This window comes from Physeter macrocephalus, chromosome 5, assembly GCF_002837175.3.
Source record: "Physeter macrocephalus isolate SW-GA chromosome 5, ASM283717v5, whole genome shotgun sequence".
In the NCBI taxonomy this organism is placed as follows: domain Eukaryota; kingdom Metazoa; phylum Chordata; class Mammalia; order Artiodactyla; family Physeteridae; genus Physeter; species Physeter macrocephalus.
In genome coordinates, this window is record NC_041218.1 from 57,226,944 (window position 1) to 57,241,072 (window position 14,129).

Here is a 14,129-nt window from a genome sequence, read left to right on the forward strand (position 1 = left end):
AAGCTGGGTCTTGGTGTTGAGATGGAGATCTCTGGGAGATTTTCGCCATTTGATATTACATGGGGCTGGGAGGTCTCTTGTGGATCAGTGTCCTGAAGTTGGTTCTCCCATCTCACAGACACAGTCCTGACGCCTGGCTGGAGCACGAAGAGCCTTTAATCCGCACGGCTCCAAATAAAATTTAGAAAAAATAGAAAGGAAAGAAAGGAAGGAAGGAAGGAAGGAAGGTAGGAAGAAAGGAAGAAAGAAAGAAGATAAAATAAGGTAGAATAAAATAAAGTTATTAAAATAAGCAATAATTATTAAGAAGAAAAATTTGAAAAAGTAAAAAACAAACAGAAAAACGGGACGGTCAGAATCCTAGAACAAATGGTGAAAGCAAAGCTATACAGACAGAATCTCACACAGCAGCACACACATACACCCTCACAAAAAGAGAAAAAGAGGAAAATAATAATATGTCTTGCTCCCAAAGTCCACCTCCTCAACTTGGGATGATTCACTGTCTATTCAGGCATTCTACAGATGCATGGCACTTCAAGTTGATTGTGGAGATTTAATCTGCTGCTTCTGAGGCTGCTGGGAGAGACCTCCCCCTCTCCTCTGTGTTGCACAGCTCCTGGGGTTCAGCTTTGGACTTGGCCCCGCCTCTGCACATAGGTTGCCTGAGGGCGTCTGCTCTTCTCTCAGACAGGACGGGGTTAAAGGAGCAGCTGATACGGGGGCTCTGGCTCTGGCCGGGGGGAGGGAGGGGTACGGATGCAGGGTGAGCCTGTGGCAGCAGAGGCTGGCATGATGTCGCACCAGCCTGAGGCGCACCATGCGTTCTGCAGGGTTAGTTGTCCTTGGATCCCGGGACCCTGGCAGTGGTGGGGTGCACAGGCTCTCGGGAGGGGAGGTGTGGAGTGACCTTTGCTCACACACAGGCTTCTTGGTGGCGGCAGCAGCAGCCCTAGCGTCTCATGCCCGTCTCTGGTGTCCGCGCTGATAGCCGCGGCGCGTGCCCGTTTCTGGATCTCCTTTACGCGGGGCGCTTAATCCCCTCTTCTGGCACACCAGGAAACAAAGAGGCAAGAAGTCTCTTGTCTCTTCGGCAGCTCCGCGCCCGTCTCTGGAGCTCCTTTAAGTGGCGCGCTTAAACCCCTCTCCTCACGCCCCAGGAAGCAAAGAGGGAAGAAAAAGTCTCTAGCCTCTTCGGCAGGTCCAGACTTTTTCCCAGACTCCCTCTCAGCTAGCCGTGGTGCACTAACCCCTTCAGGCTGTGTTCACGCAGCCAACCCTGTCCTCTCCCAGCTTCCGACTGAAGCCCGAGCCTCAGCTCCCAGCCCCTGCCCGTCCCAGCGGGTGAGCAGACAAGCCTCTCGGGCTGGTGAGTGCTGGTCAGCACCGATCCTCTGCAGGGAACTCTCCCCTTTGCCCTCCGCACCCGTTACTGCGCTCTCCTCCATGGCTCTGAAGCTCCCCCTCCACCACCTGCAGTCTCCGCCCGCGCAGAGGTTTCTAGTGTGTGGAAACCTCGTGTAGATGTATTTCTGATGTATCTTTGGGGAGGAAGGTGATCTCTGCGTCTTACTCTTCTGCCATCTTCTCTCACCCCCAAGATCTCACTTTTGAAGTGACATTAGGGGAGAATCCAGATGGAAGTGAGAGAGTAAATCGTGAAGATAACAGATTGAGCACCTTTTAAGAAAGTGGGATGCAAAAGAAAAAGTCAGCAGTTCTCCAGTGGATGTCTTCAAGAAGTGTCCAGGGAGAACTGGCAAGAGTGTGAAGGTCAGCTGCCCAACTGCCAGCTTTGCCAAGTTGGAGGATGGTTTGATTCAGTCCTGCCACCTCTGTATTCATGGGTTCCATTTGGAGAAATATTGTGAAGTCTTGGTACAGATTTATCTCCTCAGCAGATGTAACTAGATAAAAGAAGAAGAAATACAGGGAAAGAGGGACAAGGACTTGCCCTTCAAGGGAAGATAATACTGCAGGTAATTTGACCTAAGGAAATGGAAGAATGGAGTTACTCTTTACTTAGGTGTTGGATGTAGGATGAAAAAGAATGCAAAGGAGTAGTTTTTGGAGAGGAGTGGGCGACTTAAGAATTCAGCTTTCCCATTATATGTAAAACAGTTATTAAATGTGTAAAATATAAGTGTTAAGAAAGTGATTGGATATATAAATCTAGAGTTCAGGAGCTAAGATAAAACTAGACATGTAAACACAGTAGTTAGTATCTAGTGTTTTTCAAGCTGTGAGATAGAACTTCTTTTTAAGTCATGAAATCAATTTATTGGTTTGGGACCAGGATTTTAATATTAATGGAAAACTTCAATTATGTAAAACATACACACAAGTACCTTTGTATGCTTTGGGTCACAATATGAATTGTTTTTTTATTGTTGTTGTATGTGTATGTTTACCATGGTTGTAGTGAAAAATATTGAAAAATATTAATATAGTGAGTGTAAATAGAGCAGGGACCTGGGAACAGCCTAGAGAATGCCGATGTTTAATGCTTTTTTTAAAAAATTAATTTATTTATTTTTGGCTGCATTGGGTCTTTGTTGCTGCACGCAGGCTTTCTCTAGTTGCAGTGAGTGGGGGCTCCTTATCGTTGTGGTGCACAGGCTTCTTGTCACGGTGGCTTCTCTTGTTGCGGAGCACGGGCTCTAGAGCGCAGGTCAGTAGTTATGGTGCACGGGCTTAGTTGCTCCACGGCATGTGGGATCTTCCCGGACCAGGGCTCGAACCTGTGTCCCCTGCATCGGCAGGTGGATTCTTAACCACTGTGCCACCAGGGAAGCCCAACGCTGATGTTTAGAGGTCAGAGAAATGAGGAAGAACAAAGGAGGTTAAGAAGGAGTGGTAAATTAAATATGGAAAGGACAAAAGATTGCCTCACAGAAGCCAATAATAAAAGTATATCAAGAAGAGAATGTATTAAACTGTGTCAGATGTTTCTGATAAGTCAAGAAAGATTAGAAGTGCAAATAAATCATTGGATTTTACAATGTGAAATCATTGGTGACTTTCACAAGAACACATTTGATGGGATGGTAAAGACAAACTTATTACATTGGATTTGAGAGAGTGAAGCAGAAGAATGAGGAATTATTTTGAGTCTTACTTGAAAGAGAAGGAGAGAAGTACACTGGTAGCTACAGGGTGATGTAGGGAGTCAGGTAGTGGATTTTTGTTGTTGCTGGTTTGTTTTTGTTTAAGATGAAGGATATCACATCCTATTTCTATGCTAATTGAAGTGATTGAGGAGAAAGGGAAAAAAATAGCTGATTAAAGAGAGAGAGGAACAGTTGCTGGAGCAATGTCCCTGAGTAGATGAGAAGAGATGCAATCCCCTGAAAAGTTGCCATTAGATAGGAGCATGATAGTTTAATCCATTAACACAGGAAGGAAGGTAAGAATATTTGACTCATGATTCAGGTATGTTTTCAGATGCAGTATTTGGAGACTGTGACAGTTCTTTTCTGATTGCTTCTGTTTTGTCTGTAAAATAAAAAGCAAAGTCGGCACCTGAGAATGAGAAAGGAAGAGAACATGTTGGAGCTTTAAGGAGAAAACAAGAAAACAAAGGGCTAAGAGGAGGAATAAGAAATGGAAAAGACAAGGGCTATTGAGTAGAATCACCCAGTATCACTAATGGCTCATTTCAAGGGTAGTGGTTGTGAATTTAAAATGAGACCAGTCAGCTTGTTTTTTTTATTTTTCTCCTCAATTAAGTTCAGCTACACCGGCACAGAGTAGGCAGTTAATTGTAAACACAGGTGAAATTTGGTTAGATGGTATGGTGGTGAATAGAAAGGAGAGAATTACAAGGTAGTTGAGTCTTTTTGTTTGTTTGTTTCAAACCACACAGTCCTTTTCATTATTTGTTACCCATTTCTAATCTAAATGTACAAAAGAAAGTGATCTTTATGATACCAGTTTTTCAGAATTTCAGAAGTTTGTTTTGTGACTTAACATATGGTCAGGTTTTTGTTGTTTGCTTGTAGTCATCCTTATTGAGGTGTAATTTACGTGAAATTTACATTCCCTAATTATAAGTGCAAAATTTAGTGAATTTTAACAAATGTTTGCATGTATGAAACCAACACCACAATCAAGATTTAAAACATTTCCATCACCTCCAAAGAGTTTTCATGTCCCTTTGGAGCCAGTCTCCTCCATTTTATATTGTTGGGTTCTACAATATTTAATAATACTTTGCCAAGACTCTTTGGGGAATTCCCAGGTTCAGTCCCTGGTGGGGAACTAAGATCCCACAAGCTACATGGTGTGGCCAAGAAAAAAAGAATATTTGTCTGTATTGTTTTCATGAGGAACGTCATCCCTAGTTTTATTTTCTTATTATGTCTTTGGTTTTGATATTAGGATAATGCTGGTCTTATAAAATGCTGAAATATATTCCCTCTTCTATTTTCAGGAAGAATTTATGTCGTACTGGTATTATTTCAGACTTAAATATTTTGTAGAATTAGATAATGAATCTTACTGGGCCTAGAGTTTACCTTGTTGGAAGTTTTTTTTTTTTTTTTTAACTGAATTCAATTTCTTTAATAGATTTTGTTATTTTCAGGTGCTGTATTTATTTTAGAGTGAGCTTTGGTAGTTTGTGTCACTCAAGGAATTGGTCCATTTCATCTAAGCTGTTGAATTTATTGTTGGTAGAGCTGTTTATAGTATCCTTTTATCATTTAATGGCTGTGGGATCTGAATGTTATCTGTACTTTCTCACTTTTTTCCTTGTCAGTGTAGCTAGAAGTTTATTGATTATATTGATATTTCAAAGGATCCAGCTTTTGGGTTTGGTTTTTTTGTTTTGTTTTGTTTTGTTTTGTTTTGGGAAGCCCCCTGGGTTTTTTTTTAATTGTCTTTGTTTTATTTTCATTGGTTGTTGTTCTTTATTTTTTGCTTGTTTCTGTTTGCTTTGGGTTTAATTTGCTCTTCTTTTTCTAGTTTTGTAAAAGACCTTTCTTCTTTTCCAATATATGCATTTACTTACTTTTTTTTTTTTTTTTTTTGGTGGTACGCAGGCCTCTCACTGCTGTGGCCTCTCCCATTGCGGAGCACAGGCTCCGGACGCACAGGCTCAGCGGCCATGGCTCACGAGCCCAGCCGCTCCGCGGCATGTGGGATCCTCCCGGACCGGGGCACGAACCCATGTCCCCTGCATCGGCAGGCGGATTCTCAACCACTGCGCCACCAGGGAAGCCCCCAATATATGCATTTAATGCTATAAGTTTCCTTTTAAGTTTTTCTTTAAGCTGCATTCCAGAAATTTTCATTCAGTCCAAATCTTTTATTTCTCTTTTGACCTCCTTTTTGATTCATAGGTTATTTAGAAATATGTTGTTTGATATCCATATCTTTGGGATTTTCAGATATCTTCCTATTGATTGATTTGATTAATATAATAATTTTTAATTTCTTCATGGTTGGACATATCTTGTATGATTTCAGTTCATTTAAATTTGTTGTCCCAAATATGTTCTATCTAGTTGGATACTCCATGCATACTTGAAAAGAATGTGTATTCTGCTGTTTTTCACACTTTGTTTCCCTTTGGTGTTATTTCCCTTCAGCCTGGAAAACGTCCTTTAGCGTTTGTTTGGTTTTTTTTTAGAGTGGATCTCCTGGCAACAATTTCAACATATGACAAAGTATAGGTCATCTAATTCTGAATTGTATGTTGAACATTTTGAATATTTGGTTCTGTAGACTCTGATTGTGAATGTTTTTTTTTAAACTAAGACAACCCAGTTAGGTTCAGACCACAAGTTCTGTTTCACCCTCTCTATACAGATTTTTTCTCCAAGATTTTTTTTTTTTTCTTCTTCAAGTTTTGGCTCCCTCTGCTATTTCCCCCCTGCTTTTGTTTACTTTTCAGAATTCTCAGGTAGTTTGTTTTTGTATTTTGTTCAGAGTTTTCAGTTGCAGTTGGTGGGAGAGAGGCCATAGCAAGCTTACTTTATGCTGACTGGAATTACAAATCTCTATGTAGTGTTTTTTTATTCCACAATTTAGATGCAATTATTATTGCTTTATACCTATCAGTGTTTAGATTTATCCACATATTTACAAAAAAATTTTTATGTTCTAATCCTTTCTTAGGCCTTAACTTCTAGGATCATTTTTCTGCTCTTTAAGGGACATCCTTTAGAAGTTCTTTTATTGATGGTCTATTCAGAGTAAACTCTGTTTTTGTCTTCATTTTATATCTTTATTTTGTTTTTATTTATGAAAGATGGTTTTGTTCACCATTTGAATCTGGGTTGACAGTGATTTTTATGTCAAAACTGTAAAGATAACATTGCATTGTTTTCTGATCTTTCTTGTTTATGCTGAGAAAGTGCTTGTCATTTTAACTGTTGTTCCCTCATAGGGAATACATTTTTTTTCTGGAAACTTTAAGGTCTTTTTGTTTTTGGTGTTCTCTTTATTTGTTCTTCTATGATTCATTGGCCTTCTTGAATCTTAGGAGTGGTGTATTCTGTGTTCTCAGTCATTATCTCATGAAATATTTTCTTTCCATTGTTCTCTAGTGTGTCCTCCTGGAACTCTTGATTAGATGTTGGTTGAATATTCTCACTCTGTTCTTCATATCTCTTTGCTTCTCTTTCATATTTTTAATCTTTTTGTCTTTCCATGTTGCATTCTTAGTACTGAGAGACAGGCAGATCAGGTTCAAGACAAGAGATTAAAATAGAGGCCAGTTTTAAGGCCTTGACCACTAGTTAGATAAGATTGAAGGTATGTTTTGCTAAGCTGTATTGCCTAGTTCACTAATTCTTTCATCTCTGTCTTTGACATTTTGCTGTAATGGGAATATTTTCCAGATGACAGTGTCCAGAACATTACCACCAAACGCTGGTTCTGGGTAAGCTGGCACAGGCATCCAGGAAGTCCAGTTTAGTAGGTGAGATGTAGTAGTGCTTTGTCTGGGCAGAAACAGTATAATATATAGTGTTTAAGGTGCTTGAGCTCTATAATTAGACACAGTTTGATTCAGATCTCTAACATTTGTTACATATGTTACCATTGATATGGCTCCTAATCTTGCTGTGCTTCAGTTTTCTCAACACTGACTACTGTTATTATAATTATTCTTCCTAATTCAATTGTAACAGATCTTCCAGGCAGATTTGTTCTGATGTGGAAGTAATAGTGTAATGTTACATTTTAGAAGGTGGGCCTAGGTAAGACTGCAAAATTTCACCATTTATTTGCTCTTTGTTTTGGGGGTCAAAGAGACAAGCAGATCACTCAATCTTTTAATCTACTTAATCTTTCTCTTTAGTTTCCTCATCTGATTAAATTGGGGTAATAATTGTACCTACCTTGTAGGATTTTTATTTTCATTTTTATTAAAACAATTTTTTTAACATTTTTATTGGCATATAATTGCTTTACAGTGTTGTGTTAGTTTTTGCTGTATAACAAAGTGAATCAGCTATATGTATACATATATCCCCATATCCCCTCCCTCTTGCATCTCCCTCTCACCTTCCCTATCGTACCCCTCTAGGTGGTCACAAAGCATGGAGCTGATCTCCCTGTGCTATGTAGTTGCTTATTGTAGGATTTAAATGAAATAATACAAGGGATTGATAAATGATTGTTGCTGCTTTTATTCTTGTTGTACTTGTCCGTCATCATCAGCATTATTCTATTGAAGTAGGACTCCATTCAGCTGCTAGAAGACATAGCAACTGGGAGGAAGGAGGGGAGGCTAGCAGGAACCAGGTGGGAATCAAGACCCCAGATACACAAATCAGGTTCAAGACAGGACATTAACATATATGTGGAAACTAGAAAAATGGTACAGATGAACCTATTTGCAAAGCAGAAATAGAGGCACAGACGTAGAGAACAAACATATGGACACCAAGGAGGGTAAGGCGGGGTGGAATGGATTGGGAGATTGGGATTGACATATATACACTACTATGTATTAAATAGATAACTAGTGAGACCCTGCTTTATAGCACAGGGAACTCTATTCAGTGCTCTGTGGTGACCTAAATGGGAAGGAAGTCCAACAAAGAGGGGATATATGTATACATATGGCTGATGCACTTCACTGTACAGCAGAAACTAACACAACATTGTAAAGCAACTATACCCCAATTTAAAAAAAAAAAAGAAAAGACAGGACATTAAAGTGATAGTTCAGTTATATGGCCAGGACCAACAGGCAAAACAGAAAAGGTTGAAGGTCAATAGGCACAAAAATTTCAAATCCCAGGCATGCTGTATCTTATATCTTAGACTATGGCAATCAGGCTTCCCCCACTGCAAATTATATGTGGAGATGGGACTCAGAATAAAGTTATCCATACAGTTCGTTCTCAGAGGCTTAGACTTGTCAGAGCCAAGGCTGCTAGTCAGAATTTCTAAGTACCTGTGGTAGATGGAACTAAAATAAGCAGGAATTCAGGATGACAGTTGAAGTGGAAAGTAAAATAGATTAGATTGAATTGTATCATCATCCTTACCAATGATGCCGAAAGCTCAGCTTCTCTGTACACTGGTGCCGAATCAAATCTCGGAGACAGAGTTTGGGATGAAGTCTTGATAGAAAAGGATGGCTTTAGTGCTTTGCCAGGCAAAGGGGGACACAGCAGGCTCCTGCCCTCGAAAATTGTGTCCCACCCCTGGAGGATTTGATGAGTTTTAAAGCAAGAGTTTAAGAGTGGGGTCTCTGACAAGATCAGGGTGTACCCAGGGCTTGCCCTCCCTTAATCTCGTCTGAGGTGGTTGGTCTCCTAATCTTGATGACCTTCTCTCGTCCCTTTAATCTTGCCTCAGGTGGTTTCTTGGCTGCTCCTCCCTTGATGAGCAACTGTTGGAATCTACCCCTTGGAACTCAGGGAAGGTCATGGAGGCTGGAGTCTTGCCTACAAGAAACGAGGGACAAAAAAAGGTCTCCGTGCCTGTGAGCCGCGCAGGGCCTCGCTAGGTTTCACTAATCACAGAAACCTAGTGTTACTGAGTTCAAGCTCGCTCTGCTCACTGCACAACAGGCCAGTAAAACGGGAGACGAGGTTTTGAGGCAAGAAATACAACTTTATTCGGAAAGCCGGCAGACCGAGAAGATGGCAGGCTAATGTCTCCAAAAAACCATCTTATTGGGCTTTGGATGCCAATTTCTTTTAAGAACAGAGAGTGGGAAGAGGTGGGGAAGTAATGTAAAAAGGCCGTTAAGTCTTACAGATATCTCCTGGAATGGCCAGCCTCAGGGACGGGATGTGTTAATTTCTTCTTTTCTGCAGCCATTCACAGGTGAGCTGAACAAAGGCACTTTAGTTTCACATTCAGGCAGAGAGGCAGGGTTCCCTGAGGCAGGCCATTCTGTATGATTATAATAACAAAAGCAACAAAAAGCAAAGGTTAAAGTAAAAGAAACAGATTGAAAGGTGGAGTCAAAATTGGCTCTTCCCTGTTACACTAGTGCTGTACTTCTGGGGATTTACTGCAAGGAAATAAGAAAGAATATGCGCAATGATATGGTTTAAAAGATTTCATAACAGTGGTGTTTAGTGTTAAGAATGGATTCAGTCTGAATGTCAACAGAGAACTGATTAAATAAATTTATAGTACATCTGTATAATATGAAACTTTAAACCCATTTAAAATTATATAGAAATGTATTTCTTGACTTAAAGATATACCAAACATTTATTGCTGTTACGGTAAGAAAAAAAATTTTTACAATTATTGATTTTTAAAAGGCAGGCAGTAAAATACTTTGACAGTAGATTCATTGTAAGATAGAGAATCTTTATCTCCTTATCACTTTATCCTAGGATTTCTTTTAGTTTAAAAGCATGAGGCCATCTTTTTACCAATTCGTGTAATTTTGAGAGGTAACTTGCTTTTTAAATTCCTGGTAGTATTTATAGATCTAATCATTTTTTGTTGCTTTATTTCTTTAGGTCATTGTGTCAATGAGTATAGCATTTGCTCAGCAAACTGAACTATCTAGAATATCTGGGGAAAAAGAAGATTCTCCATCTTCAAAACAAGCATCTGCTCTCTGTCAGGAAGAACATTATTTAAATGAAATGAAATTATCACAAGGTCACTTAGGTTTTCAGACTTTCGAAGCAACAGACAAGAAATTTAAAGAAGAATTTAAACCACTTAGTAAAGAGTTAGGAGAAGATGGAAAGGAAGTTCTGTTATCAAACAAGGGTAATCTTGATGATATACTAGAATCAAAGGACCGTGAACTGACTATTTCAGAAGAAATGTTCTCCAAAGATAAAACATTTATGGTCAGAGAATCTGTAAGTATGCTTCCTTAAGTATAAAAACTTATTTAAAAAGTGTGACTTTCCTCACTATAAAATATTAACAGTAATATTGCTTAATGGAGAAGATAAGTATTCAATTCAGTCTCAACTTGGGATTTTTAAAGTGTAAGAATAAATGACTTAATATTATTATTAAATAAAACTAGTCAGATTCATAGTATTCCTGTTTGTCCTATACACATTGTGCCTGGTAAAACCTCATTGTAAGTTATACCTACATTAATTTTGTTTCAGTCAATTCAAGATCAGTTATACTACAATTTGGCAATATGTATGAGTAAAAGATTTGCTTAATTTAATAGGATAATATCACAAGGAAAGAGCTACCCATTTGAGAAGACAATTTAAAGCATTCTACTCTATTTATACTAATTCTCTTTTTCTTTACTTATTCATTAATGGAGGATCTATCCTGTGTCTATACCTCAACTGTTTGGGCCTTTAACAGAATGTAGTAAATTCTGCTTCTTTTAAAATTATCTTAATTCAAATTTTTAATTAATGTTCATGATGGGTTATATCTTTTTAGAGGCATATTCAATTAAAATTGTCAACTCTTTATGAAGTGCAAAGTTGTGAGGTAGTCATGTAAAGCTCTTTAATTTGCCAGCAACTGTTCAAGGCAGAATGATTTGTTTAAGTAGTAGTTCTTCAGGAATTGAGGTACTTGTTGAAACCCATTAAGGAGTGGACTTCTTATGAGTATGAGAAAGTGGAATATAAGGCTTTTATTTCCAAATAAAAGTTATTGAATTTTGTTTCTTATCAAGCATTTCTCTGTAGTACTCGGATGACCACTGCATAATATAAATTAGAGATAAAATTTCTCTTTTTATAAATTTAATTTTAAAATATAAGTATTACATTTATATTATTTCCTTATAAAATGTCAAGAGAAATAATAGAGCTATTCATTAAGAGTAGAAGGAATCTTGAATGTCTTTCTTAATTCTTCTCCTCCCTTAGATTACCTCTGAAATAACTGATAGTTACTTTGCTTTTGGAGAACAACATGTATAATGATAATAAACTAACTTCACATTGATTTGAAATTATAATTAAGACAAATTTTAAAAATTATTTATGTTTAGTTTAATTATGGGAATTTTAAAATGAGGTGATTTGTAGGGTATTAGAATTACTTTCGTTTGTATTTGAAATATCAATGCTGACAGATTTCCACAAAATGTTTTATGGTTGAATTATTTATTTATTTATTTTTACTGTTATAGCTCCATGATGAGATTTTGGTATCAAGTATGGATGCTTCTAGACAACTAATGTTAAATGAAGAACAGTTAGAAGATATGAGGCAGGAACTTGTACGACAATACCAGGAACATCAACAGGCAACGGAACTTTTAAGGCAGGCACACATGCAGCAGATGGAGAGACAGCGGGAAGACCAGGAACAGCTGCAAGAAGAGATCAAGAGGCTGAATAAACAATTAGCCCAGGTATGGGACCGAGAGTCCCTTTCCTCCCCAATTAAAATAGCAGTGTTCTTTATATAGCTTTTTTTTTTTTAAGTCAGAATTATTGTCGTGATCTGAATAAATACAAATATTTAACGTCAGGAACAGACTCCACCAGCACAACAGCCTAAGATCTTGTTAGGGACACCTAACTCAACATTGGAGTGCACGCTCTCTACTGTTTGACATATCTGCCTTTTTAGGCATTGAAAAAGTGCTTACAAGGCTGTTTGTTTTTAAACATCCCATTGACCATACATGGCAAAAGTACTTGACAGTTTTGGAAATTCTTTGTGCTGAGGTGCAGTTGATATTCAGTTTTCCCATGTTTATTTATAGTTTTGTGAGTCCACCAATTAGCATCTCCAAGGTTTACCTTTATCTATCTTTATTCTGTCTTTTTAATCATGAATGGAAATCTGAAGTAGTATGTTTCTGGAACTTTCTCCAGGGAAACATCTCTTCTTGATTTGAGAAATGCAAATTTACATAATGTTCTTACCACTTTCTTGACTAAATTTAATATTCCTTGGTATTTGGGAGCTGGATTCTTTTCAATTGCTGTATATAATATACTCACAAAATCATTGTAGAAAAGCAAATATTTATGTAAAAGTTCTTATAAAAACAAATTTATTCAATTTATTTTGAAAAGTTACGCTAAAACAGATAACAGAGGACTTTTGAAATATAGTTTCAGATATAGAATAATAGGAAAATTGGGAGTTGAACATAAGATATATCATTCGGAAAAATTAATTTTGCTTTTCTTCATTGCATTTTGTGAATTTAAACTTCTGAATTTTCAATGCAAAACTGGCATATAAAAATAATATTGAGCTGCAAAAATTGCTGAATATTTAGGCCTAATTAGCTTTTTTTTTAAGTTTCAAATTTTGCATTGAACTTTATATATGCTTTTAACCCCTAATCATGGAATATGAAGCAGGGTAGAACCAGGGCCTGTTGGTTCCAGGGGGTTAAAAGAAGTCTGCTTAATATTCCTGCTTTTTCCTTCTATCGCAAACAATATTCTCTCATGACCTTTTTTCTTATTTAGAGATCCTCAATAGATAATGAAAACCTGGTTTCAGAGAGAGAGAGGGTGCTTTTAGAGGAGCTGGAAGCACTAAAGCAGCTGTCTCTAGCTGGAAGAGAGAAGCTGTGTTGTGAGCTGCGCAACAGCAGTACGCAAACACAGGTAGTATGGACTTTGACGCACCTAGGAGCAGTGGATCCACAATGCAGTAGGATCTGTGTGTCTTTGTTGTTTGTGTGAAATGTAATTTTTATAGGTATGAGCTTAACATATTTGTGATTGTTTACATTTAAGGTAGGTGGGGTCAAGATGCCTTACATTTCATTTAAGGTAATTTGAATCTGACAGTGGTTTAGCAACAGCTGTTGTTTCACCAAGGAGCAGAGTAACCTAACAAACTTTATTGTTGCATTATAGCATGCCTTAGCTTGAACCCATTAAAATTTTTTTCATCTGTGCACCAGACTGTTTTTATCTTTTTGGATAATGCTAATCTCTTGATAAAATATAGTTAAATACTATTTCAAACAGTATCTGTTTTGCACGCAGAGGTTTCTTCTGTTTCATGTCATAACAATATAGAAGAATGACATGCTATTTCCAAGATGACAGGTTTTCTTTCTATCTTGTCCTCTCTATCTTTATACAAACTTAACAGAATGCAAATGAAAACCAAGGAGAAGTTGAGGAGCAGACCTTTAAAGAAAGGGAATTGGACAGAAAACCTGAAGAGGTGCCTCCTGAAATTCTGTCCAATGAAAGGTATACAGAATGCATATTTTTTCAATGTAAAGTGAGTTAAAATAGTTGTCTCAATATTATAAACTTTATTTGTCCTTATTTTTATTTTGTACATTTATTTTATTTGTACATTGTACTCTATGTAAAAAATGATCAGTTTTTGATGATTAAATAGACAAATTTTAAAAAATCTTTTGTATATAAAGTAATTTTATTGGATATTGATCATACACTTCACTCAGTGAATGATAAGGCATTCTTTGGTTATTGAACCTTTCTTGATTAATTTTATTCTGCTCAGATGCCATTTTTTATCCTAAAAAACAAAGTTGTGCTTGTGAGTTTATTCCTTCACTGTTTGGACATGCATTCAGTATAAGCCACCCCCTGGTTTGTTCATGACGAGAAAAAAAATGATTTTAGTGATAGTCTGCATTTAACTTCTTTCATGCATTTACTTTATAACAGATGAGACCTTTTAATCCACATCTCACTTTTTTAGAGGAATAAATTAATGATCCGATGTTAACAAAACTTTCCCTTACTTTG

The 14,129-nt window shown here is 37.5% G+C and overlaps 1 protein-coding gene across 18 annotated transcripts in view; it reads left to right on the forward strand.

Annotated features, from left to right (window-relative positions):
• AKAP9 (A-kinase anchoring protein 9) overlaps window positions 1-14,129 on the forward strand; it is a 196,380-nt gene that overhangs the window by 112,758 nt on the left and 69,493 nt on the right. For 16 of the 18 annotated variants that reach the window (XM_055084976.1, XM_055084981.1, XM_055084975.1 and 13 more), the window contains 4 exons: window positions 9,945-10,298; window positions 11,558-11,782; window positions 12,861-13,001; window positions 13,498-13,601. In XM_055084976.1, coding sequence (XP_054940951.1) covers window positions 9,945-10,298; window positions 11,558-11,782; window positions 12,861-13,001; window positions 13,498-13,601 — 824 coding nt within the window. The remainder of the gene's footprint in view (window positions 1-9,944; window positions 10,299-11,557; window positions 11,783-12,860; window positions 13,002-13,497; window positions 13,602-14,129) is intronic. The other 2 variants (XM_055084980.1, XM_028490000.2) reach the window with 1 other exon arrangement.